Below are 25,324 nucleotides of genomic sequence, written 5' to 3' on the forward strand. Positions count from 1 at the left end.
GTCCTCGGGTCATGCTTAAGTATTTATTTTTTCATTTCTATGAACCAGAAACAGAAGACACGGTGAAGTCCTGTATAGATGATAATAACATAACAAGTTTCTTTATTTTAAAGTATTTACATGTTTACATAGATACATACAGAAAGTGAAGTGCAAAACTCCACATCACAAAGGGTTCAATCTGAACTTTTTAACATCTTTATCTTTTATCTTTAGGGAACAAATGATCTGATGGCTCCAAGTTTTACTGACTCAAGCATCTTTCTGAGCCCAATGTGGTTATCTTACACAAAATAAAGTGATCAAATATGATACAGTCTTAGTTTGGGTTCACAGCAACACACTTACATTTTATGTAATCTAATGATGATCATATTTAAAGGATCAATCAGTAAGATGTGTAGTGAGTGAAATGATAAAGTGACCTTACTATATGATCAGACATTAAGGAAACATGCTATGTTGAAGTGCTGGCTTCTCTGACAACAATGCAGCAGTCAGTATGTCCTCCTTCTAACTTTAGATTCTGCTCCTGAATGCTCTGGATTTGTTTGGACCAGAGAAGGTAGACGGTTTTAAGACATCCCCACATGGCCGTTTTGGACGCCCCTTGGTTTGCCAGATATGATGCAGAGCTGGCTAAACACTGAAGCTTCAGTGTCCACCACATGGCAACCTGCATGAGCATTGACTCTAGAGAGGAGGGGACGAGGGGAGACAGCTCTCTCTGATGTTTAGAATTTAGACCGCAGTACCCATTTTAAACACTAGGTTTCAGAGTTACATTTGCTCCTTTAAGTTTTGATCACCCTTAAAAAAATGGACTGTTGTGTGATGGTCCAGGACATCAAACCCCAAATCCATTTGCATTTGCAGTTGTGACATGACAACACAAGGGAAAGGTTCGGGGAGGGTTTATACTTAAACTTAATGAAAACAGTCCTTCTTCCTACCTAATAATAACAAAAACACATTACTGCATATCACTAATAATTTATCTAACTCAAAATGTCTTATTTTAAACACTTGAATAAAACTTGGCACTGACACAGATTTAGAGGACATGAAATGAATCCTTTCTGTTTTAAACTTCATTGAGTCTGTAGAGTGAAAAATAAAGATTGTATACATTTCCCTCCCCAATAAATAAACCAAAAAACACAACTGGTGCAGATTTTACAATGTTACAAATCAAATGTAACGTACAAAGAACAAGTAACCCAACACTTGTAAAATATAGTTCAATTAAATAAAACATCTCAGCAAGAAAAACGACATTTGAAGTTAAATCATTTCAGGTGCTTTTGCAGAAGATTTGTTAGTGAGTGATCTAAACAGAAGAACAGGTGTTTGTTTTTACACCCGGTGAAGAAACAAACACACCGAGACCAGATCCTGCACCGCCGCCTCTCAGCCCTGGCCATCAAATCATCTTCTATCACAAAAATTCAAAACAACAAAACTTTAAAAGGTAGAGTTAGTAGCTTTTTCCTAAAAAATAAAATACAGACTTCTCCTAAAGTAGAGCTGCTCCATCGTCCCTTCTGGTCACTCTGGTGGTGACTGTGTCTGCAGAGACTCTGTCCTCTGACTGGATTTTACTGTTCTGCTTTGTTTTGGTCGACTCTGGACATTTCTGGACGGGGAGCTGGTGTGTTTCCTCCAGCCAATGACAGTGCAGCAAGTGAGTTTAGGAGGGGGAATGTGACGGGTGCAGACGTTTGGGCAAAAAAGAGAAAATATAATCACAGTGAGGAGAAACACCAAGTGGATAAAGCTCGTTCTAAAACGAGAGTGAACCTTGTGTTGGTGTTTACCCGTGGATGTGGAGTTGGTCTACTTCCTGTTGGACAGGCAGGTGACAAACACTGGCGGTTAGCTTGTGCTAGCATGAGTTAGCTTGCAGTGTAGGTACAAGCAGTAAACGTATACATCTACATCCTGCAGGGAGGGTGAGCTTCAGGGGGCGATGAGCCCAGGAGGAGGAGGGGCTAGTTTGAATGTTGTGTTTACAAACTGCAACAAACATTTCTACTAACTCTACCTTTAAGTGATAACTGCAAGGCATTTTGGGTGTTCATTAAAGTCGACATTTGTTTATGTTTTAGTGTCTACATTGTGCACATATTCAAAAATGGAACTACACAGCTAAAATAACACTGAATCTGAATACAAACAGTTAAAAGCTCACATGTGACAGAGACTCTTCCTCTGTAAGTGAAAAAAAAACACCAAGCTACAGTTGGACTTTTAAAATATCAAAGTGTGATTCCAGAGATCCTCAGTTTGACTTGGATTTGATCAGCTGTACATTATTATTATTATTCTACTTCATACTCATAAAATGACAAACAGTGAATAGCTTGTGTCTTAAACAGCTGACAGTAGTGAAACATCAGAAACAGCCGACACACAGTGCTGACCCTGGTGTTGGTCCGCCCTCAGTGCTACGAGGTGGAAGACTGCGTGAGAAGCCGTTGTGCTGACAGTCAATAAAATGTGCTCACGTTGTGTATCTCTGTAAAGGGTAGTGCTGCTCCGTGTTGTTTTGTTTGCTGTTTATCTGTTAGCAGCAAGATTTCTTCTTCTCTGAAGAGCTGCTGACCAGCTGCACTGTCTTCTCCTTCTCTCTGTCCTCTTGCTCTTTAAGGATTCTGAGAGAAATAAAGATGCAGAGACAAATTCACTCCATGCTTTGAGCTAATAAAAAACAACTTGTACTAGAATCCAACGTGCTCATGCTTCAGCTGTGCTCTGCCTTTTTATTTTACATTTCATAAAACCTCCCTGCTTGTTTGTCATCTTTATGTGTATTTAATGCTGTTTGGCTGCATTCTCACAGCACCGAACATCCACCGGAGTGGATTTATAAAGTCACATCAAACTCTGGTGTTGCAGATGTACTGTACACAGCATTACAGCGTGGATAGACCACGCAACAACAACCAGAAGATTGGTGACAGTTCAAGCAGTTCAAAGCTCTAGAAACATATAAAATAAAAACAAAAATTGTGAAGCTAACTGATGTAAAGAACATTTAAAGGTCACATATTCTCCTCATCAACCAGTTTAAATAAGTCTCAGAGCTCCTCAAAACATGTCTGTGTAGTTTCTTGTTCTAAATCCACTCTGATCCTGTATTTGATCATGCCTATAAACCCCTCTATTTCAGCCCTGCTCAGAACAGGCTGTTTCTGTGTCTGTACCTTTAAATATGTAAATGAGCTGTGTCTGACCACGCCCCCTCTCTGGAAGGGCTTGGGTGGCTCGGCTTTCTCACTCCATGTCCTATTGTTTACTGTGAGAAGTCAGACTCAGAGGGCAGAACAAACACCTAGCTGTGGGAGTGTCACCCACCTGGGGGAGGAGTTACTGCCCTTTGTGATGTCATGAAGGGAAAATCTCCAAATGGCCTGTTTGAGCACACATTTTCTGAAAAGTGGAGCAGGCAAAAGATGGGGAGGATGGAATTTTCTCATCATTGGGCGTATGTAGATGGACTAGAGACACATTAGTGTTAGATAAACATGGTTAGGCGTATTTTGCATAATATGTGACCTTTAAATAACAAGAAAGTTTAGATATTTTTTGATGTCCATTGTAGTTATGTTTTATATGTATGTAATTATGTCTTTGTGCTGTTTTTAGGATGTGTGTTTCCTTTCTGGACCTCTGTTGCTAACCAAATTGCCCCTCGGAGACGATAAAGACTTTCCAATCCAATCCAATATATCACTTACCTGGCTAAATGCACCATGGACTCCACCACATTGTGCCCGGAGCAGGCGCTGCACTCATAGAAACTAATTTGGCCGTCCTGAAAGAAAGGTAAGAGATGATGATGATAATAATGAGGAAGCTGATGATGATGGCTATTCTCAACACAACAGACAAACAGTCTGTGAATCTGAGCCTTCATCATCATCTTCATCTCTAACGGCTGAGGAAGAAAAGTCAATTCTAATCTGTGCTTAAAAAAAAGAAAGAGACATTTTTCAATATAACACTATTGATTCACACGGTCACTATGGAAACCACAGTATACACCAGGGACGACAGGAATCCAAAACACAAAGAAAAGAAACTACTTTCTGAACCGTGACACTAGCAGACAAACAGTGCACACCTTGGCTAGTCTTTCTCCCACTCCTCTCTGAACTTCTCGCTCGCCCTCTTTGTCCGTTTTGTTTGCCAAGAGCATGATGGGAATGTCCTCGCCTGCGCTCTCCTGTGGAAGAAGAAAAATAAAGAGTACAGACTCAGAGAAACTAGAACTAAGAGACATCAGCTAACATAGTTAGCAGCCGTATTCACCTTCTACTGTCTTTATTACTAAAGTAAAGTTTGACTGTTACTGCTGTACCTTCACACTCGTCAGCCACTGTCTGACAGCCGTGAAACTCTGCTCGGCCGTGATGTCATACATCACGACCACACCGTCAGCCTTACGGAAGAACTGTTTGGTGATGCTCCGATACCTGCAGCAGCAACAGGAGGAGGAGGAGGAAGAGCAGGAGGAGGATAAGGAGGAGGAGGAGGAGGAAGAGGAAGAGAAAGAGGACAAGGACGAGGAGGAGGAGGAGAAGGACGAGGACGAGGACGAGGAGGAGGAGGATGAGGAAGAGGAGGGTAAATTTCACATACAGGTTACAAGTCCTTTTAAACGCCTGTGTGGCTTTTGTCAAAAGACAAAAAGTCTCAATACAAAATAAAATCACAACTAAGAAACTTTACGTTACGATGGCGTACAGAGTATCGTCATAGAGAAGGGGCCCCGGTGACCTCTGACAGAAGACAAGAGGTCTAACGGTCCAACAAAGACTCTTTATAAATGTGATCAAAATCTCTCCATGTCTCACCTCTCCTGTCCTGCTGTGTCCCACAACTGCAGCGCCACCTGGCTGCTATCCACGGTAATCGTCTTCACACTGTAATCTATACCTGCAGAAACAGAGAACAAAAAGTTGCTCAGCACTTTTTATTTTCATCATTAGTTATTGTAAAGTGTTCAAGCACCAGGACACATGAATGTACAAAGATGTCAATATATGAAAAGGTGTAAATCTAAACACTGATCAGAGTCTAAAGTCACTTTTTTAATGTGAATGTGTGGATAGGAAAAATATGCTCAGCTCACGTAGACAGCCTGAAACTATAACATGTTACATAATTGTGCTTTGTGAAACTTCAAACCTTTAAAAAAAAAAATAACTGGACAAAATGATTTCTGAAGGCTTCACAGAACAACCTTGACAGAAGTCTGACTATGTCTTTTTTCTTCGGTGCAGCACATCCTCATAAAATCTTACAACAGCCATGTGCTTTAAAGAACGTTTTAGTGGATTTATTTTCTACACAAGTTCTTTTGTGAATTTCTTTTCACTTTATTCTTAATTTAAAAAGAGGACAAGTATTTGAAGCTGTTCCCTGTGACCCTGCATGGAGTATTATTAACTATAAACAGTTATGGAAATATCTTGAAAAACTCCTGATATTTCCAGGAGGAGCTGTGTGTGAATGCAAACTGAAAATTCCTAATGAGCTGATGTGAGAACGCAGCAGGATATTCTCTGGATATTTCAGCTCGAGCCAATAAGAGGGGGGAGTGATGTTTATATCCTGTGACTGCTGCACGGTGCAAGTGTCTGCACACGACCACTACGATCTCCGCGCACATAATTAAACGGCTACATTAAGTTCTATGTTCTTCTCCACTCTTTAGTTCATATTATGATTCCGTTCAACTACAAGTAGCATTGATATTAAGGCAAATATTTTCATTATAGTGTCATGTAGTGGACTCTGTAGCTTAGTCTGCTTCTTCCCCTTCATTTTAGTACATCACGTCTTACATTGGGAGTCCCCCCGCCCCCCCTCGTGTCTGACAGGGAAAGTCCCCAGCTGTGAGAAGCATATGTAAACAGCCAGGTCGGGAGAATATCCGGAGCAGTCCTCCTGAAATCATCTAGATATTTTCAGGAGGGTATAACGACTTATGAATCATTATTGTTAGGCATCAAGTTTTTTGGACCTCCTTGTAGTCTTAGTGATGTAAAAGAAGAACACTGCTGCTTCTTTGAATGTTTCATTTCACTTTAACGAACTCTCAGACAGCTCAGCTGACGAGTCCAAAGTAATATCCACCTGATGACATCACACATTGACCTTATGACATCACACACTGACCTTTGTTACCGTTCCTTTGAGCTGTTTGACCTCAGTTTGGGATCCCTAACCACTTCCTGTTTCAGTGCTTAACTTCATGTCCTAACCTTCACTCTACCAGAAGGGCACTTACTGTATTTCAAAATAAAAGCAGGGTTGAATTCAAACAGCAAGTAAAGTACTCTCAGCTTAAAACAGTACACAATTTCAAAATAAAAGCCTAACAACTTTTAATTCTAAAATACGAAATAATGGATTTAAAACATACAATTTAAAAAGTGATTTTTAATCATTTAATAGTATTAATTTACTTACACTCTGCTTTATGTTATCAATAATTGTTTTTCTCTTCTGTTTGTAATTTTGTGTATTTACTGTTCTCTTCTAACTCTCATCATCACATGCATTTATTCTGTAAACTTTCCCTTCATTAGGCTGTACACCATCAGGCTCAAAACCATAACCCTCAACATCTTGTGCACAATCTAATTATCTTTAGGGAACAAGTAGGTTCATAAATTGTGTTCACAATCAAATTAACTTGTGCCCTCGTGATAATTATTTGCATTTTATCTGTGTGCATCACACTTACATACATACACACAATTGCAGTGTATCACAGTTCATTATGTTGTGCACTCAGTTGCCTTGAGTGCACAAGTTATCATCTCACTCACACGTTTTCCTATAATGTAATTATATTGTCTTCAAAGGAATAATAACTTGTTTGCACAATTTCTGAAACTCAACCTTCAGCGGCTCTGTACGCTTCTGTTCTGAGTATCAGGAAACTTCATAATTGACATTATTGTGAATCAAACTGTTCATTGAAAGGACAACTATTTAAAGAGACTCATAAAAACATCAAGTACAAAAACTTGGCCAGCGCACATGCCCATATATGGTCTGTACTTTGACTGCTGCCTAGTGCCTGTAGTCCCACTGAGGAACAATTCTCACATTTTATTGTTAAAACCAGAAACTACCTTTGAGTGCTCTGTAAGCAAACACTTTAAGCCCTGAGGTAAACCACAGGGCTGGGTGTGTTGCTGTCTTAGCTCACAGGGACTAAAGTGTGTGTTTGCTTTACAGTTGTCTCACATACCCACAGTGGCCAAGGTGCCAGGGTGGAAACTGTCGTCACAAAACCGCCTAAGAAGAGACGTCTTCCCTACACTGGAGTTCCCCACCAGGACAATCTTAAAGAGGCGGTCGGGCGGTGACGGACCTCCCTCCTCCTGCAGAAAGAAATCTCATTATGATCACAGATTTATTGCTTTCTTCATTTGAACACATAAATACAAGTACAGCTCATTAAAACTACAGAAGAATAACAAGAATGAAGAGTAAAGCTAACGTTTGTGTATTGTAACAGGAGAAGGATGAAGTCTACACTTCCCATTGTCTACTACTCAAGAACCTTTACTATGTTAACACCATATGGACTACAATGACTCTTTTTAAAACCCTAATATCCGCCCAATGTTGATAGCAGAACATAAGGCGCTTGGGGCTTAGTGGTTGGTGTGTGCTCAACAAGTGCAGAGACTGTAGTCCTCCAAGTGGGCGGCACCGGTTTGAATTTGCATAACATCTGAACAGCTACTGACACCTTTCCTCACCTCCTTTTTTATATATATATATATATATATATATATATATATATTTTTTTTTTTTTTGGGGGGGGGGGGCTTTTTGTGCCTTTATTGGAGAGATAGGATAGTGGATAGAGTCGGAAACAAGGGAGAGAGAGAGTCAGACTCGAACCTGGGCCGTCTGCATGGAGGACTACAGCCTCTGTACATGGAGCGCACGCACAAACCACTGTACAACCAGCGACCCCTCACCTCTTTACCTTCAGTAAAAAAAAAAATTGTGTATATTTTATTAAAGAGTATCATCGTTGTGATCTCTTTTTTCAGACACAGACCGCTCTACAAATCCACCAAACAGATTGTAATTCACTGAAACTGTTCATTGTTAATTTTGGTAAAACACTAATTTAGACAAGCTCATTGGATCTCTCTTTAAATAATGTATCGCTAGGAGGACCTGTTTTTGTGTCAGGGAGGCTACAGAAGAGTAATAAATAATGATATGTGAGCAATAATAACATGTCTCCCTCCTATACGAGTCTTCGTCCATCCTGTTTCCTTCAAAGTAAATTATCCAATATCCGCTTGCTTACACTTATGCTGGTCTCTTTGCCAACAGGCTGACCCCTCGGAGACATCGGGGTTTCACTTTTCTCTCCATGCTTGAAGGAGGATGCACCCGGGTAGATATCACTCATCATCAGGTCTATTTTCTCATCCTCTCCAGAGGCGTCCTCTCCTTCACTGCACTCCTGGAGCGGGCTTTGGGCCTGACAGTCCATCTGGAGTAAATGCGGGAGGTGGTCCTCCTCGATGGAGATGATCCTTTGGAGGTGTCCTCTGGTCCTGCACGACCCATTGGTCAGCATCTGTCTCCCTAAGCTCCTGGTCAGCTCTTCCTCATCCTCACTGCAGAGAGGAAATGTAATGATGGCCCTTACTGGACAAGGTTTCATCGACTTTGCATGTTAAGTGTAGCTCTGTGAATCTTTACCTTTTGAAGATGTTTGTATTTGAATGTTTCACAGCATTGATTGAAGGCTTCGGCTGCATTCCCGCTGTTGGCTTTGAATTCTTTGGTTGCTGCAGAATGAAACACGATGGGACGGTTTTTGACATCAGTGAAGCTTCAGAGCTTAATGTAAATGTTGCACTAGTCATACTTGGCCTGACTGAATCCTTTACCAAGCAGGAGCAGGCAAAATTAAAAAATATATCATAAATTAATTTTGATAAAGTATAGGGCACACACCTGATAACACATGTCCTTTTCATCACGTAAATGTTTGTTCATTTCCCTGAAAAACAACAAGACAACGAGACATAAAAATGAAGAACCAGATGTCTTGTAATAAAACCTTTAAGATGAACCACTCTAAAGATGTGAATCACGGACAGAGATATTATTGTAAATAAGAGCTTGATGAGTAATTCAGTTTTATTTATTTTTTCTCATTTGAAAAGGAACAGTGTTCAGCCAGTGTTGATCAACATTCAGACAAATGTAAAGGCGTTAACCAGAAGGCTCATTTTTATCTGCATTCGCTAGTTCTAATAAAAGGTCACATATTCTGTAAAATCCTCTTCACCATGTTTCTCTAACTCTAATATGTGTCTCTAGTCTGTCTACAAACCCCCCAATGATGACAAAAGTCCATCTTCTGCCTGCTCCACTTTTCAGAAAATGTGTGCTCAAACAGGCCGTTTGAAGATTTTCCCTTCATGACATCACAAAGGGCAGTAACCCCTCCCCCAGGTGGGTGACACTCCCACAGCTAGGTGTTTGTTCTGCCCTCTGAGTCTGCCTTCTCACCGTAAACAATTACTTGTGACAAAAACTGCACACCAGTGGTAAGTTCTTTCTACCCAAATGAGATAAAAATAGTGTTTAGATGAAGAAATGTATTAATGATTCCAGTTGCTGACAAAAGAAAGGAACTTGAGGAATCTGTGATTTCACATCATAAAACTTGAACCCCTAAAGGCTTGTTAATTAATTATGTAGTTGTTTTGTGTTTGTTTTTCTCTTCTCTTGATCCAAACCTCAAAAGGTCCAGCTGGTTGAGGAGGCCTGCTCGCTCCCGCTGCAGTCCCTCTGTCAGTCTGTAGATTTCCCTGTGAAGAACAACCATGAATCCATTAAAACAAACACTTTATAACTTAAAAAGCCAAGTATTTGCTGTGGTTAAACTTAACCAAATACTGAACAGCAACATGAGTTCTTAGTATGAGAGTGAAGGCATTTCTCTCCCTGTGTGCTCTCTTTAAGAAACAGCTTCTGAAAAATTATCGGGAGTATATCCTTAAAAATGTGCAATAAATCAGTTTTGAATACTGTTCAAACTCACATCTCCTTGTCCTCATGGAGCTGTGTGGACTGCTCCTGCAGCAGACTCAGCTGGTCCTGAGCTAACATCAGCTCCTGGCTGGTGAGCTCCAGCTCCCGTGCTAACTCGTCATTGGTCTGTTTCAGCTTCACGTTCTCCACCTTGGTCACATGCTGTTCACTGTGAAGGTCGTGACACTGACTCTCCAGCTGGAGTCAGAGAGACAGACGGAAAAGTCACAGAAATCACAGTGAAGAGATTTAACATACAGTATTTCATATTGTGATAAACATTACTTTTCAAACTGGCTATGATGTGTTCAGGGTCCCAGAGGCCTACTTTTGTTCCATAAATCCCTTTAATGCGATTAATACTGAGCACAACTTCAGGAAATGCTTTTAAAGCCTTGCCTGACTGTGAACGGGACACTTGTTAAACAGCTGATGTATTAATTAGAAATGCTCCGAGCTGTGAGGAGAAGAAGTTCTTGTTGGCGTGAGCAGAATAAATTTCCGTTCACTAATTAGCCTTTAAAGCTTGAATGTCAGTCTGTAAATGGAGGTGAAACAGAACCTATTAACATCCATCAGTACACAATCACAACAACAAGACGAGCTGCTGCTGCAGGAGAAGAAGAAGAAGCTCAGTGGAGAAGTACTGATTAGCTCGTATTAATGAAGCTGACAAATCAGAGACTCCGTATAACTGAGTGTTAAAGGAGGTTACTCCTGCTGCTGTCGGCTTTTTCATAGGAGCTCAAGCAACAACTTTGTTTGGACATCCATATATTTCTTTTATTTCATATTTTATATTCTTTTCTCTATATAGACAGTGTACACTTGTGTAACACATGGTTTCAAAAAGGTATTAACAATTCTTAATTCTTAAAGGTGTAGAATTCTGTAGAATCTGTAGAATTTTTACACTAAAATATTAAATTAATCAAAAATGGACTAAACCTATGTTGTAAACAACTTTTATTTTTAAAATACAAAATAATGGAGTTTCAAACATGCAATTTAGTGATTTTAAATCATTTAATAGTATTAATTTACTTACACTCTGCTTATATTATCAATAAGTGTTTTTCTCTTCTGTTTGTAATTTTGTGTATTTATTGTTCTCTTCTAACTCTCATCATCACATGCATTCATTCTGTAAACTTTCCCTTCATTAGGCCGTACTCCATCAGGCTCACAACCATAACCCTCAACATCTTGTGCACAATATAATTATCTTTAGGGAACAAGTAGGTTCATAAATTGTGTTCACAATCAAATTAACTTGTGCCCTCATGATAATTATTTGCACATTAAACCTATGTTGTATATATTTTTGTTGAGTACTTACATTATTAATATTTCCAACAGTTATCAAAGCCAGTAAAATCTCAAATTTTATAAATTTAACTGCCCATGTCTTACAAGGCGGCCACCATGACAGAGCCCCCATGTTTATCGTTGCCATGGAAACACCAGACGTTAACGTCAAAGACCGCTGCAGTGGAGCTGCTACTGAAAGCTGCCGTACTGATGCTGTGATAAAACACGTAATGTAAATTAAACTCGGCTACATTAGCTTGTCGGTAAACATAATCTCGTTCTCAGGTCAGTTTCGCCTGGTTGTCTTGACTACGGTCACCGTGGAGCTCTCGGGGGTGGAGTAGCAGATAGAACTCCCATGATTCCCTGACAGACTCAATGGCCCTTTCCGAATAGCCACAGTTCAGTAGGCAGTACTTTTCAGTAGGGAGGTTCAGTATACTGAACTCTCGTGGTCATTCAGTATGCATTTTTTGGGTCCACCTCAGTATACTGAACATTTCAGTATGAATACTAACTTCCGGGTTTTATGCAGTATGGATCGGATGCGTGCTTTCAGGAAATGAATTGGATTTTACCACCCACAATGCTGTGCGAAATTAAACGTAAATCTTCACGTCACGTGTGCCTCCAAATCAAAACAAACGAGCATGGATTAATTGAATCAATTTTTAATCTAGAGTTAAAGTCCCGACTGAAATCACTACTTTAAATTAACAACAGAAAATATAACAAATGTCTGCATTATTATAAAACCATTCTCCCTCTATTTAAATAATGATTTCACTATTTAAATATGTCTTTATTGGTTTATTTTACTTTATATTCTGTATATTTCTGTCTTTCATTTGTACTTTCCTTTATGGAGGCTACTGTATGTTATTTAGTTATTTAATCTGTCTTTTACTTGATTTACATTGTGATATTGTTTTTTGTTTACCTGACTGTATATGCGCATTACTCTTCTTGAATAAAACTAAACAAAAACCCCCCAAAAAATGGGTGAATGCGGCCGGTTCGGGTAACGTAAATGACGTCACTTCCATACTGAATGAATCAGATGAAGTAGGAACAAATATCTGCCTATTGTGCGCGCCTACTGAATAGTAGGTACTAAACAGTATGCAGCACAGATAGTACGTACTGCCTACTGCCTACTGACAGATTGAGTAGGTACTTGGTAATTCGGATACAGCCAATGTCTTCTTTTGTTTTTGTTTTGATTGAGCGCCCCTTGGTGGTGGAAAATACCTACTCTGCGTTTAATGCTTCTTCTGTGTAATGATCTCATCAAGTTGTTCTTTTGTTACTGATTGGCGCCTGAACAAGTGAGGACATGTTTTTGCAGGACTCTGGACACAGAACTGTGAAATCCTTTCACTCACCCTCCTCTGTTTCTGAAAGAGGTGATCCAGCTCCTTCTCCTTACGGGACAGCTGCAGCTCCAGATCTTGACTGCGAGACAGAAAGCGCTCATAGTCCTTTAACGCAGGAACCAAAGACGGGGACAACATATGAAAGGTGATCAGCTGGACAAAGATCAACAGTGTTTGATCAAATTACCAAGAAGAATTAAAAACCATGTTTGTCTTCACTGACATGTGTGTACCTGCAGCACAATCCTGTCCTTTTCATTTTTGATTTGTTGCTCCATTTCTTCGTAAAGCCGTTGGATCTCATCATCGTGTGTAGCTGCTCTCCTGTATGGAGGAAATCTTTTGTTTACAGTTCATTACTTACAATAAGCATGCTGATGCTTTCCGTTAAGTAACATTACGGTGCCCATTCATACTGTATGCTGTAAGGAACTGCAGCTGAATGTATTATTCAGATACATTCATCTACTACATACAAACAGCGTCTTTAAAGAAGAAGCACAGTGAGGACATATATATATATAAATATATATATATATATATATATATATAATGATCGGTCAGATTCTCCTAATTTGAGGCCTCAGAGCATTAAAAAAAACCCTCATAATTTATGCAAAATCTACTTTGACTTAAAATCAAGTAAAAAGATGTCTCCCCCAGACCTTTTCAGGGCGCTCTCCATCTCTCTCTTCTCCCGGTTGGCCTCTATGATCTGTGATGTCACTCTGGCCAGGAAGTCCTCAAAGTTGGTTAAAAGGTGAGGTTCATCCCGCCGCAGCTGAGCCCACAAACTGCGCACCTCAGCAGGACTGATGGGACAGAGAGAAGTCAAGGTGTTTAAGGACACTTATGGTCCAGAGGTTCATGGGAGGGATTTACTTTTCTTATTCAAGAGATTGCCATTTATAGGAACTCTGTCTGATCGATTTGATTGTTTACAGTCCAAGGTGGCTTCAGGAGGACATGATGTTCTTTCCTTTGATAAATCCATAGAACCAAAGCAATCAGAAGTTTAAGGTTTTAAAGTCTGCAACACATGCACAGGACACTCAAAACAGAGTGATCAAAGTCTTTAAATACTAATTTATATCTGCTGGGATGACAGATATGTCTTTATTATGTGCACACTAGAAACAATGTTACGTGGCTGCAAGCTTTTATAAAGTCCTTACAAATCCTTGTTAGAGTTTTCAACAGTTACAAGTTCTTCCTCTCAGGTCGACATCAATATGTGTCAGTGCTGCACAGACTGATCGGATGTGAAACGTCACCCTGATGGACAGAGGCCAATAGGATGTGTAAATCTGGCCTCCGCCTCCACCACTGTTCCCTTTTATTGAGCTGGAGTTGTTTGTTAAAGGTGAGTCTAGTCATGCATCATTAGATCCTGTCATCAGATGTCTTTCTGTCTGTCAGAGAAATGTCCAAACAGTCCTCAGCTACAGTTACTATAGAGACACCACTGCACAGACGATAAACAAGACTCTTTTGGAGAATTAAAGAAAGCTTCACCTTTTGTATCCAGTAGATGTGGCCCTTAAACACCAGCATTAAACCAAAACAAACTGCTGTTTGGCCACACCTCCTCCATACTGAATCCTTCGCTCTCCTCCAGCAGCACACCTCCAACCCCTCTGCAAAGTTTGCTGCATGTGCACTTATCAGTGGGTCATATAGACTTAATCCCTGCTGTATTCACTAATCTGCAAGTTCAATCTGCAAAATTGTAACTTTAAAAAAGGCCCAACGATTGAGCCCTGGGGAACTCCAATTGATACTGTTAATTCAGTAAGTATGGCTGGTTGCTTTATCCACGTTTGTCCCTAATAAATATGCATATTAAGGTCTTATTTCTGATTGCTTGCATGCATGGAGGACAAAAAAATTAAAGTTTACTGCATATTTGAAAAAAAATGTAAAAGAGAGAGTGACATTTACACAGGATATACTTAATTACTGCTGTATTTATGTGTAAAATGTTGCACGTTCTTCCTTTAAAGTGTGAGTGTTGGTATTGAAACTTAACGTTAAAACATTTTCTATCAAACACACTTCACCTTTCAGCAGCCCACAAACAAGAGAGACGGCAGAGATTGTTCAGAGAGAAAACACAGGAACAGCTCTGCTTGAGTGGAAAGTCTAATTTCGTTTGCACAGCTGATTAGAGTCTCAGGCTAGGTCACTGAAAGGTTCCACGGTGTGTAAGACTTCATGTAGGTGTTGACAAAGTGGGAAAAGTACACCTAACTTTCCTGGCATCAGAAGCAAACACACATTTAGAACTCACTCTTCAAAGACACTGTTGGCTCCGAGGTTCTCCATCAGCATGCTAAAGTGTTTCTCCTCTTCATCTTCGTCTCCTCTTGCCGGACTCTCCTCCCACTGGCTCTGGTACAGGACCTCTGTGGGACTTTTACCTGGGTTTTTCTCCCCCATGTCTTCATCTACAGCAACCTTCTGGCCGAATAAAAATTCACCTGGAAGAATAAAGAAGTGCACAATCAGAACGTGAGGCTGCGCTCACTGTACTGTTTTAACGGACTGAAAACGTACTGAAGCCGGAGGAGAACTCGTTGAGGGTGAGGAATCCATTGCCATCAGAATCGAGAGTATCAAACACCTTCTCCAGTTCTTCCGCACTGAGAGGGAGTCCGCTGTTCAGCCTCTATTAAAAAAAACACAAAACACAGCTGCTACTGGCAAGAACAAAGACTCAAGGCCATTAACTCAACAGTAGCTATAACAACTGCTGCTGAGGGTCATAGACAGTACAATGACACAAACATATTAAGTAGTCAGAAATAGACTCAATTAGCCCTCATAACACAGGATGTCAGTCACATGCTAAATAAGCCCTTTGTCATTCTTATTTTAACACTTCACCCAGAACTCTTAGGCATGGTCACCGCAGTCTTTCTGAACATAAAGATCTGTATGCAGGAACAGGAAATCTAAGTGTGAGAACAATATTAAGTTAACAGTATGATTATGTAAAACACACCACACCATGTTTCTTTAACACTCATATGTGTCCCTAGTCTGTCTATAAACCCCCCAATGATGAGAAAAGTCCATCCTCTCCATCTTCTGCCTGCTCCACTTTTCAGAAAATGTGTGCTCAAACAGGCCGTTTGGAGATTTTCCCTTCATGACATCACAAAGGACAGTAACCCCTCCCCCAGGTGGGTGACACTCCCACAGCTAGGTGTTTGTTCTGCCCTCTGAGTCTGCCTGCTCACTGTAAACAATAAGGCATGGAGTGAGAAAGACCATGCCAATCAAGCCCTTCCAGAGAGGGGGCGTGGTCAGACAGAGCTCATTTACATTTAAAGCTACAGACACAGAAACAGCCTGTTCTGAGCAGGGCTGATATAGAGGGGTTTATAGGCATGATCAAATACAGCATCAGAGTGGATTTACAACAAGAAACAAGAAGACTTCTTGAAGTTTAATGTAAGAATGTATGATCTCAATAAAAGATCAATGTTGACATTATACACACAAGTCAGGGTCCGGTGGCTTTCATTTCTATAAAGTTCCTTAATTCTAACATTTATAAACAGTAATGAAGACAGACTTTGTAAACCTGGTGTAACACTGAAAATGTGTCAGACACCCATCCTCATCGTCGGCCACACAGTGCTTCACACTCACAGAGTTAAACACATGAACAGCTGGGGTCTTCCCACTGCTGCTGCACTCTTTAATGTTTGTACTCTGTGCAGCTTTACTGGCACAGATGTTTGTTCATGTTTGATTTTCAGGAGCCCTTAAAAGATTATTTCAAGCACCCTCGGAAATTAAAATAACAGGAGAAGAGTGATGGTTATTTGTAGAGGAGGAGACACTTTCATCAATTGGGGCTTTGCAGCACATTAGTGGTGGCTGGAGGCCTTAACCCTCATGCATCACTATGGACACTTTTGTCCATTTGGTCAAATTTTACCTTTTCATCTGGCCATAATTTTGTCTGTGTTAGTGCATATGGCACCATTTTTTTTTAAGAAAGACTCTCTCTTGACAACTTTTGGAATGCACATTTTTTTAATAGATCAATAGAACACTTGGAAACAAATTAACTACCCTCTTTAGTCACTAAGGACAAAAAACTGCTATAAAAATAGAACAGATTCATATTTTTTCTACTTTTTTCTGCATACATCTCTTAAACAACTTCAGCCCTGCTCAAAACTACCAAACATTCAATCATTTTTAGGAATTTAACCTTTTAAATGCCAGTTTGATTACTTAATGTCACTGTTGTTTATTATGAAAAAAAAACACAAAAATTAGAATCATGTAATCAAACTGGCATTTAAAGGGTTAAATTCCTGATAATTACTCAAACAGGGAACTACATTTTAAATCTGATGCTACAAAAACTAACAATGAATCAAAGTCAATATTTTGGATAATCGTTGACATATCCAAAACTTATTTGAAAAAAATCCCCCAGCCACCAAACACATTTTTTGTGTTTTTTTCTTAAATAACAACAGTGACATCAAGTAATCAAACTGGCATTTAAAGGGTTAAATTCCTAAAAATGATTGAACGTTTGATAGTTATGAGCAGGGTTGAAATTGTTTAAGAGATGTATGTAGAAAAAAGTTGAAAAAAATATCAATCTGTTCTATTTTTATTGCAGTTTTTTGGCATGGACATTTTTGTCCTTAGTGACTAGAGAGGGTAGTAAATTAAACTGATGCCTGAGGGTTAAGTGGTGCACTCTGATAACAACCAACTTTCTTTTTTCATGTTACAGGCCCAAATCCAGCTTGTGAATACATGGAGCCTTTCCATATGGATATTAAAGGTTCAAAACATATAGCTGATCATTATCTTGATCATGGCCTTGAGGTGTCCATGGTTCCTTTTCTCATCTATTTCTGGTGTGTTGTACTCCTTTGAAAACTGTTTCTTAAGTTCAAGGCAGGTTTATTTTTCGATAACACATTTCAGCAACAAGGCGATTCAAAGTGCTTCAAGCATGACATGAAAAGCGTCATGACTAATGGAAAAAGAAACATTAAAATGACTAAAACAAACCATTCACAACTATCACAGAGAATATTAAATTCTGAATGTAGTGATGTTATCTTCTCTGAGCGCCTTTCAATGTTATATTGCTCTAACGTCCCCAACTACTAGGGCTGAGTATTTCTCACAACCCCACGATACGTATCATGATAGAGAGGCCACGATACGATACATATTGTGACTTTTAAGATGTTTTCTATACTGATTAGAACTGATTATACTGAACTGCCGTCAATGTTGTGCTTTGCCTCTGTGCAATGCCTGTCAGGACCTGTGTGTCCAATTGGACTCAAAGCTGATCGTTTGCACTAACTGACATTGTTTCCTCTTTTCTAGATCCTTGCTTGTGTTGTACTTGTTCTCTGATGTACGTCACTTTGGATAAGTGAATTGTAGAATTGTAAGCAAGGCTAAGTAATCTTTATGTGTGCCTAGATATTGAGAGTATATTTTGTTCTCAATTGTCATTGTTTGTAACAACATTGTTAGGAAACAGACCACAATCTGGTTCCCCGCCCAAGTAACATCCAGAAGAAAACTTAGAGATTAGAGAATTTCTGACGGTGTATTTGAACCGTGCATATGAAACAACTTAAATACATATTTGATTTCTACTCTGTCCTTATTAACTCGTACAGTTTGAGATATCAAGTCATTCTCGTCAACCGGACGCACAGTGTCAGCACATAAATTGTCAGTTTTGGTTGTGCGTAGTAGTCTATTCAGTCGTACTATGACCTGAGACACAGACACTGAAGCAGATTTTAAAAAACGATATTGAAAATAATCAATCATCCTGCTGATGGTGTCGTTGGATTTTGTAGGTCATATAGAGGCTGTAGTGTTATTTTCAGCCTGCTTCATAACTAGCTAAAAACTCCTCAAGAGCTTTAGGGTTAATGTTTATGTACGCTTACATTGTTTGTTGCAAGAAGAGGAAAAAAAGAGTTTATACAAAAAGGACATGACAGTGAGTTCCTCCAAAGAAAACCGTCTGACCATGACAGAAGCTGCCAGACCATTGACAAAAAAAAACAACACAGCCACACCTCTGTTGGCAGCTTGTGTTTTTTATGCAATGTTTACAAGGCTGCAAATGTTGACGGAGGCTGCCCAGACAATCCAGGGGAGGGACGGCTCCTGTGAATCAGCTGTTCTTGTAAAGAGTGTTATCTGGGCTCAACATATCCCTCATGTCAGCAAACAGAAGAACTGTAAAGCCAGCGTGTTTGTGGTCATGGTGTCAAACTCACACTTCAACTGTAAGGATAGAGTGAAATGTTGTGAGTAAAAATTTGATGTAAGCGAAGCCAGTGGTTTGATAACAGTTGAGAGATGTCTGGAAAGTGTCACACTAATTATTTACACTATCAGGTGCTGCTTTCAGGTACAGATGGACATCTTCAGCACAGATGGTCTGTTTTAAAAAAAAAGAGACCTCAAAGAATGGACCTCTGTCCTTCTCGCTGTCTAATTTCCAATCCATTATCATAAACAGCAGATCAAAGTGTATTTATGCTGCGTGCGAGAGCCTACAAGTGCTTCATCAAAGGATTAGCCGCGGCTGGGACCAACATCCGAGGGCCGAGTGAATCTGCACAATAATGCGAGTGGAGGAGTTACATGACAAAGCTTCTGCAGGGCTCTCTGTGACTCAGTCTCTTTTATGCCCTGTTGAATACGGTGCACATGTTCTATCCATGTCCTGCCGAGACTCATTAAGGAGCCTGCAGACTGTCCCTCTGTAATGTACTCATTCAGTTTCAATGAGGGGGTTTTCATCTCTAGAAAAGGTGACAATATGGAAGTGGGGACAAAATTGTTCCTATCAGTGAAGATACTTTGTCTATAAGAAGTCCCTGAAAGCAGTTAAAGTGAGTCACAGTGTGTTTCAATAATTATCAGGCCCTTAAATGTAACATTTTCCAACATTAAATCACTGAAGTTCTTTTATTCAGTAACTTTCATGTAGCAGTGCTTCGTTTTGTTCTGATTTGAAATCTCAGCAAACTCACCTGCATGTCCCGTCGGGTGATGAAGCCCTTATTCTCGATGTCACACATCTGGAAGAACTCATGGGTTTTCTCCACAACTGTACTTTGTCCCACATCCTCCTCCTCCTCGTCCTTCCCATGCCTTTCCCATGCAGCCGGGGCCACCGCGGTGGTCGTGGCGGTACCACACGCAGAAGCAAAAGCCGCCATGGTATTTGTGAGTCTGTTGATCTGAGAGCGTTTTCAAGCGTCCTTCACATGAGCCAGGTGCACAGAGAGGTGTGGAGGAAAGAGATCCTGGAGGAGTGGGAGCTCCACGCTGCTCGACATCAGAGGCTCTCACACATGTCGCCGATTGTCATCTCTTAGCAACCAGCTCTTTAATAAGTCGATGAAACCTAGGAGAGAGGCAGAGAGGAGAGAGTCTTCAGTTTGAACATGAACAGCCCTTTGCAACATTAAACAAGTAAAAAATATTATTCAAAAAGTAGGTCCTGCTTCAACATGTCACTGAACGAACACTCTAGAAAAGGTATATGTGTTTTGACCTCATGAATGGAAAGAACAAAATAAATGTTACCATCTTTAGTGCTTAAATCTCAATTACACATGCATGATGAAGAATTAAGAGACTTGTTATAATTTATTTTTCATTCTCAGCTTGCACTGTCTCACTTTGAAGACGTTCAGACTGAACTGTAAGTGTCCTCAATTAGTCTCCATGATGATGCTAAGAGGAAAGGGAACAGCTCCTTGATCAAAAGTACAACTCTTACACTTCATTTTGAAAGATTTAATTTGAAAAACCTGACAGCTGTTGCTGCTTCCTGTTTTATGTGAAGCCAGCACAATGCAATGCACTTCCAGGTTTACGACAGCTTTGTGTACCCTTACTCATACTACCAACAACAACAATAACATTATTGGATATGATGTAAAAATATCAGAATCAGTATCGGTACAGGAATCGGATCAGAACAGAAAAAAAGTAGATCAGTGCATATCTAGTTACGATGCAACTGACTGAACTCAACTTTATTCATACAGGACCTTTCATATGACTACAGTTTAAACTGTTGAGAAGAGATAAAAAAAATTAAAAAAAACATTAAACAGTTGTAATTCAATAAACAGTGTATTTTTTAAGTCTCTAATTTCCTCTTAATACAAAGAGTGTTTTGTTTTCATTTGTAGTTCTGAATGTTTATTATTCTTCTCTTACACAAACTATCACTCTGATTAAATAAAGTAGTAAACGGTGATACTGTGTGCTGCATACCCACACCTGCTGCTTACTCCTCCTTCAGAGACTAATTTTATCTGACAACTGATCGCGAAACTGACAGAAAGTTGTGTGACGATGAGGAGGGTGATGTCTGCCTGGAAATATTGACTGATGTAACTCACTCGGAGGATGGTTTCATGCATACTTCACTATATGTGCACTGGTTTGGAAGACTGCCTAGAACATCAGGCTGTGTGTGTGTGTGTGTGTGTGTGTGTGTGTGTGTGTGTGTGTGTGTGTGTGTGTGTGTGTGTGTGTGTGTGTGTGTGTGTGTGTGTGTGTGTGTGTGTGTGTGTGTGTGTGTGTGTGTGTGTGTGTGTGTGTGTGTAAATCTAGACATGCTGTACTGGTATAAGACAGACAGGAAACACAGATATGCATGTAGGCAGGTAGAAGGTCAGCGGCCAAAACAGAGTCTGACATAACACGCACAGCCTCTTTTTTACTCAAAGAGGCTGTTGCTGCTGCACTTGGTCCTGCCAGAGCCTGCAGAATAAGGGCACAGAAGAGGACAGCTGCTCTCCATAATAATAGTGATAAAATGGCCACTAGGGGGCACTGTTTTCGATTTACGTGAGCAGCGATGCCATGTAGCCTCTGTGCTTAAAGGGCCCATATTATGCTTTTTTCTGGTTTTATATGCCCTTTAGTGTGTCCTGTGCATGTTTAGGCACATCTATGTGCAAAAATTCAAAGTCCGTGGAAATGCGGCTTCTCCTACCTCCTCCTGTTAGCTGTAGCATTAGCTGCATGTAACGCTCGGTTCTAGCCCCCCTCGATAAAATTGTGTCAGTGCGGCGTCATTGTCAGTGTGAGATCACTGATCTAAGCCCATTGGCTCGTTGTGGCAAGCCCTGCAGCTCATGTTGAAATTTCCAAGAAGCGTGCTGAGCAACTGACCAATAACGACAGAGCGGATCGGCAGACCAATCAGAGCAGACTTGGTCCACGTGGGGTCTAACAGTGTGGGCTCAACAGAGCGTAGCTGACGGACTCAGAGTGTAGAGGGAGCAAGGAGGAGCAGTACATGAAAACAGACACTTTTTTCAGACTTTAGCTATTGTGAACGTACAAAAGTAGGTACATAGATGATATATGAACCCCAAAAAGGGCAGAATATGGCCTCTTTAAATCCTCTGAAGCCATCAGCTGAAAATATCTGGACAGTTTTATCCCGGTTAGCCTGAAAGTCAGACGATGTGTACTCGCTGCAAGCCCCCCCAAGGGGGTTTGGCCTTAAAGTACGTCGGGTACTCGCCCTGTCCTTGCATCATCAGGTTCTGTGACACAACATCTTCGGATACAGTGATGGTCTGGGCCACGAGGGACACTGCCACTCCTGCCACCACTGACATTCATGTGGTGATATAAGCCTGTCCATATATGATCAGCAAAGGGTTTTGAATAAAAACAATTAATCTAACATTTCTACTACGCTCTGAAATCTCAATTTTTTTTGGAATGTGTCATGCTTCAAGTCTAAACATTGTGCAACACAATACAAGCATGACAAACCTCACGAGTAAAGTCACAAACCACAGTGAGTAACAGTCGAAGCTGAAGCATGAGAGAGGAAGTAAGAAAAGGAACTAAGATGAATTTGTATTGGGAAAGAGTGATGTCGTGTTTTTGTCTCCAGGCACAAGATAATACATAATATACTGTCTTATCTACACAGACCGTCCTGTTGGCCACAAGCCATAGACAGGTTTATGACTCCTCTGTTGAAGCTTGGTGAGTGCGTTCAGACAGGTGGCCAGTGTGACACATGAATGTGAAGTTTAAACACATCTGGCACATGATGATTTCACACTTATTGCTCAAACTTAGTCAATAAATTACAATCAATTAAAAGTTAAGGGAGTGAATTTACTTGAGCTAACTGCTTTGCATACAGTTCCCTTATCAGCTTCAGTGTTGGACATGTAGCAGCTGTCAGAGCTTCAGCACTCACGACCGGCTGCATGCACATAATGTTCAAGCTCAATCAAAAGCTGTGTTTAAAGTTGGCCTGCACAATATGAAAAACATATAATAACACTGTAATGGGATAACGATATGAAGTGTAACAAATTACTATTAAAGAAGAATGTGAATGTTTTTTGGGGACTCTTATGCCGAGTGATAGGACAGTCACATATAATTCTACAATTCTACAATTTACTTAGCAGATGCTTTTATCCAAAGCGACGTACATCAGACATATAGAATTGGATATCAGGGACAGAGAGATTGGGGAATAACATGCAGGAAAGGAGCCACAGGTTGGATTCAAACCCGGGCTGCCCACTTGCGGGTCTACAGTCTCCGTACAAGAGGCATTCACAAACCAATCGGGTAGCGGCACCCCCTAATTTTCTTTTTTAAACCAGAGGGGGCTATCTGGTTTTGGATTCTCTTTTTCAATGTCAGCCAAAGCACTTACTGGTGTCACTTTTTATAAAGAAAAAGTATACAGTATAGTACTCGTAACTATAGTTACTAATACATACTTTTTCTTCATAGTTATAAGTATATTTTCTTAATTTAGAAGTTGTGTAGAAATTACTTCTAAATTACAAAAGTGTTACCTACATCTATAAAGAAAAATAAGAAAAAAGGGATATTTAGAATTTTGAGAGAATTGAAATGAAATAATCATATTTATGAATAAATTGATTTCAATCTAATTTCTTTGTTAAATTGGAAAACTGCTAAAAAGTGATACAATGATACATTAAACACATCATCATATCGTGAGTTAAGTACATCTTTACATCCCTAAGTCTCTAGATGTCAAAAGACTCTGGGCTATTGAAGAGACACAGTGTAAGCTTTGTAGCACGCTGCCATCTGCTTCTGGTTTTCGTTTTCTTACATCTTAAAGTAAGATCTTTAAAACTGGAAGAAAATATAGACATCATGTTTTCTGATCTCTCTAAAAAAGGCTCCAGGCTGTTGAAGTCACTGATTTCACCTTGGAGAGTTTATGAGGAACACAACTACAAGAGGCCCCCCTCCCCGTCTTTGAATACACGTTTAAAAATATGTTCAAAGTTTTAATTTGACTCTACTTCCTGCGCAGAGGTTATGACCATAACCACAAACACTCGCAGTGACACATCAGCCTCCTGCAGCAGCAAAGAGGTAGGAGCCACTGAATAAATGAACAGTTACATGTCGAGTAAAGAGAAGCGATGATTTTAATACATGAACAAAAACAATATTACGTAAAGAAGCGATGATTGTGGTGAGGTCGTGAACACACGTGTTCATTTCCTTCACAATGGGCACACTTCTTTTATTGTCAAACTTCCTGTAGACAAACCCTCTTTGACACCTAGTGCGTGAGTAAACCTCTCACTTTAACTAAAGTAACTTCAGTTTTAAAGAGCTGTGAAGTGAACACCTCGCAGACAGCTGGTGGTTACCGTGAAGCTAACAGCAGCAGTTAATGAGCAGACAGGTCGGTCAGGTGAAATAAACGCTACAGGTGCAGTTAGCGGACTTTAAGGGGATAAAAGTCAGAGACCTACCTGTAAATGAAATGTGAAGTCCAGGTTGGAGGAGTTCATTGACTTCTTCTGTGTCGGCTTTCTTCTTTTCATATGTCGAAACTGTTTAGGAAGTCTTGAACTGTGTGAGTGCAGGAATGTAGTTGAACACTGACGGGGCAAACTTTTGTGGGAGGGAACGTCATCGTGCGTAACCATAGCAACGGTAACCAGGAAGTGCACATGCAGGAAGTAAACAAGAGCACCCCGTTTCTTTCTTTTTATTTTCGTGTGTTACAACTATTTTTCACCTCATTAACACAATGGAAATACAATTAAAGTAATTATTTGAACAAAGCCTGGGGTCATTTAAAACCGACTTTTCACTGATGCCGGGTGGTTGCTCATTGGCGGACTTTAGGGCATTTATTAAAAATGTGCATATTTTACCCATTGATGTAGGGTATGTACACAAATAAACTCAAATTAAAACCATAGTCATGAAGTGAGATTTATGCTTATTTTAGGGTAAAATCAAATCAAAATAAAACATTTTCAATGTTTGTTTGTAATTTTTTCAATTGGGTAAAATATTTTTATCATAGTAAATATTTTTACTTTGTTATTATTATTTTCTTTCAACTTTGTTTAATCTCTTAAAGTGAGGTTTTCAGATAAGCCCTCATGGGTTCCTACCTCACCGTCACCTGCACATGTGTTTTATTTTTATTTATATTTTTTGCT

General features: G+C 39.9%; 1 protein-coding gene across 1 annotated transcript; it reads right to left on the bottom strand.

Annotated features, from left to right (window-relative positions):
• Positions 1-9: 9 nt before the first annotated feature.
• cracr2aa (calcium release activated channel regulator 2Aa) lies at positions 10-24,756 on the bottom strand. Its single transcript, XM_020639753.3, has 18 exons — positions 24,623-24,756; positions 19,844-20,220; positions 15,342-15,453; positions 15,076-15,265; positions 13,451-13,597; positions 13,019-13,109; positions 12,795-12,890; positions 10,109-10,296; positions 9,804-9,875; positions 9,013-9,058; positions 8,755-8,843; positions 8,354-8,669; positions 7,271-7,403; positions 4,860-4,941; positions 4,364-4,478; positions 4,127-4,228; positions 3,741-3,817; positions 10-2,654 (listed from the first exon to the last, which is right to left on the bottom strand). The coding sequence occupies exons 2-18, from the start codon at positions 20,030-20,032 to the stop codon at positions 2,567-2,569; spliced, it is 2,133 nt and encodes a 710-aa protein (XP_020495409.1). The 5' UTR covers positions 20,033-20,220; positions 24,623-24,756; the 3' UTR covers positions 10-2,566.
• Between the last annotated feature and the right edge of the window lie 568 nt (positions 24,757-25,324).

This window comes from Labrus bergylta, chromosome 7 (assembly GCF_963930695.1).
Source record: "Labrus bergylta chromosome 7, fLabBer1.1, whole genome shotgun sequence".
NCBI lineage: Eukaryota > Metazoa > Chordata > Actinopteri > Labriformes > Labridae > Labrus > Labrus bergylta.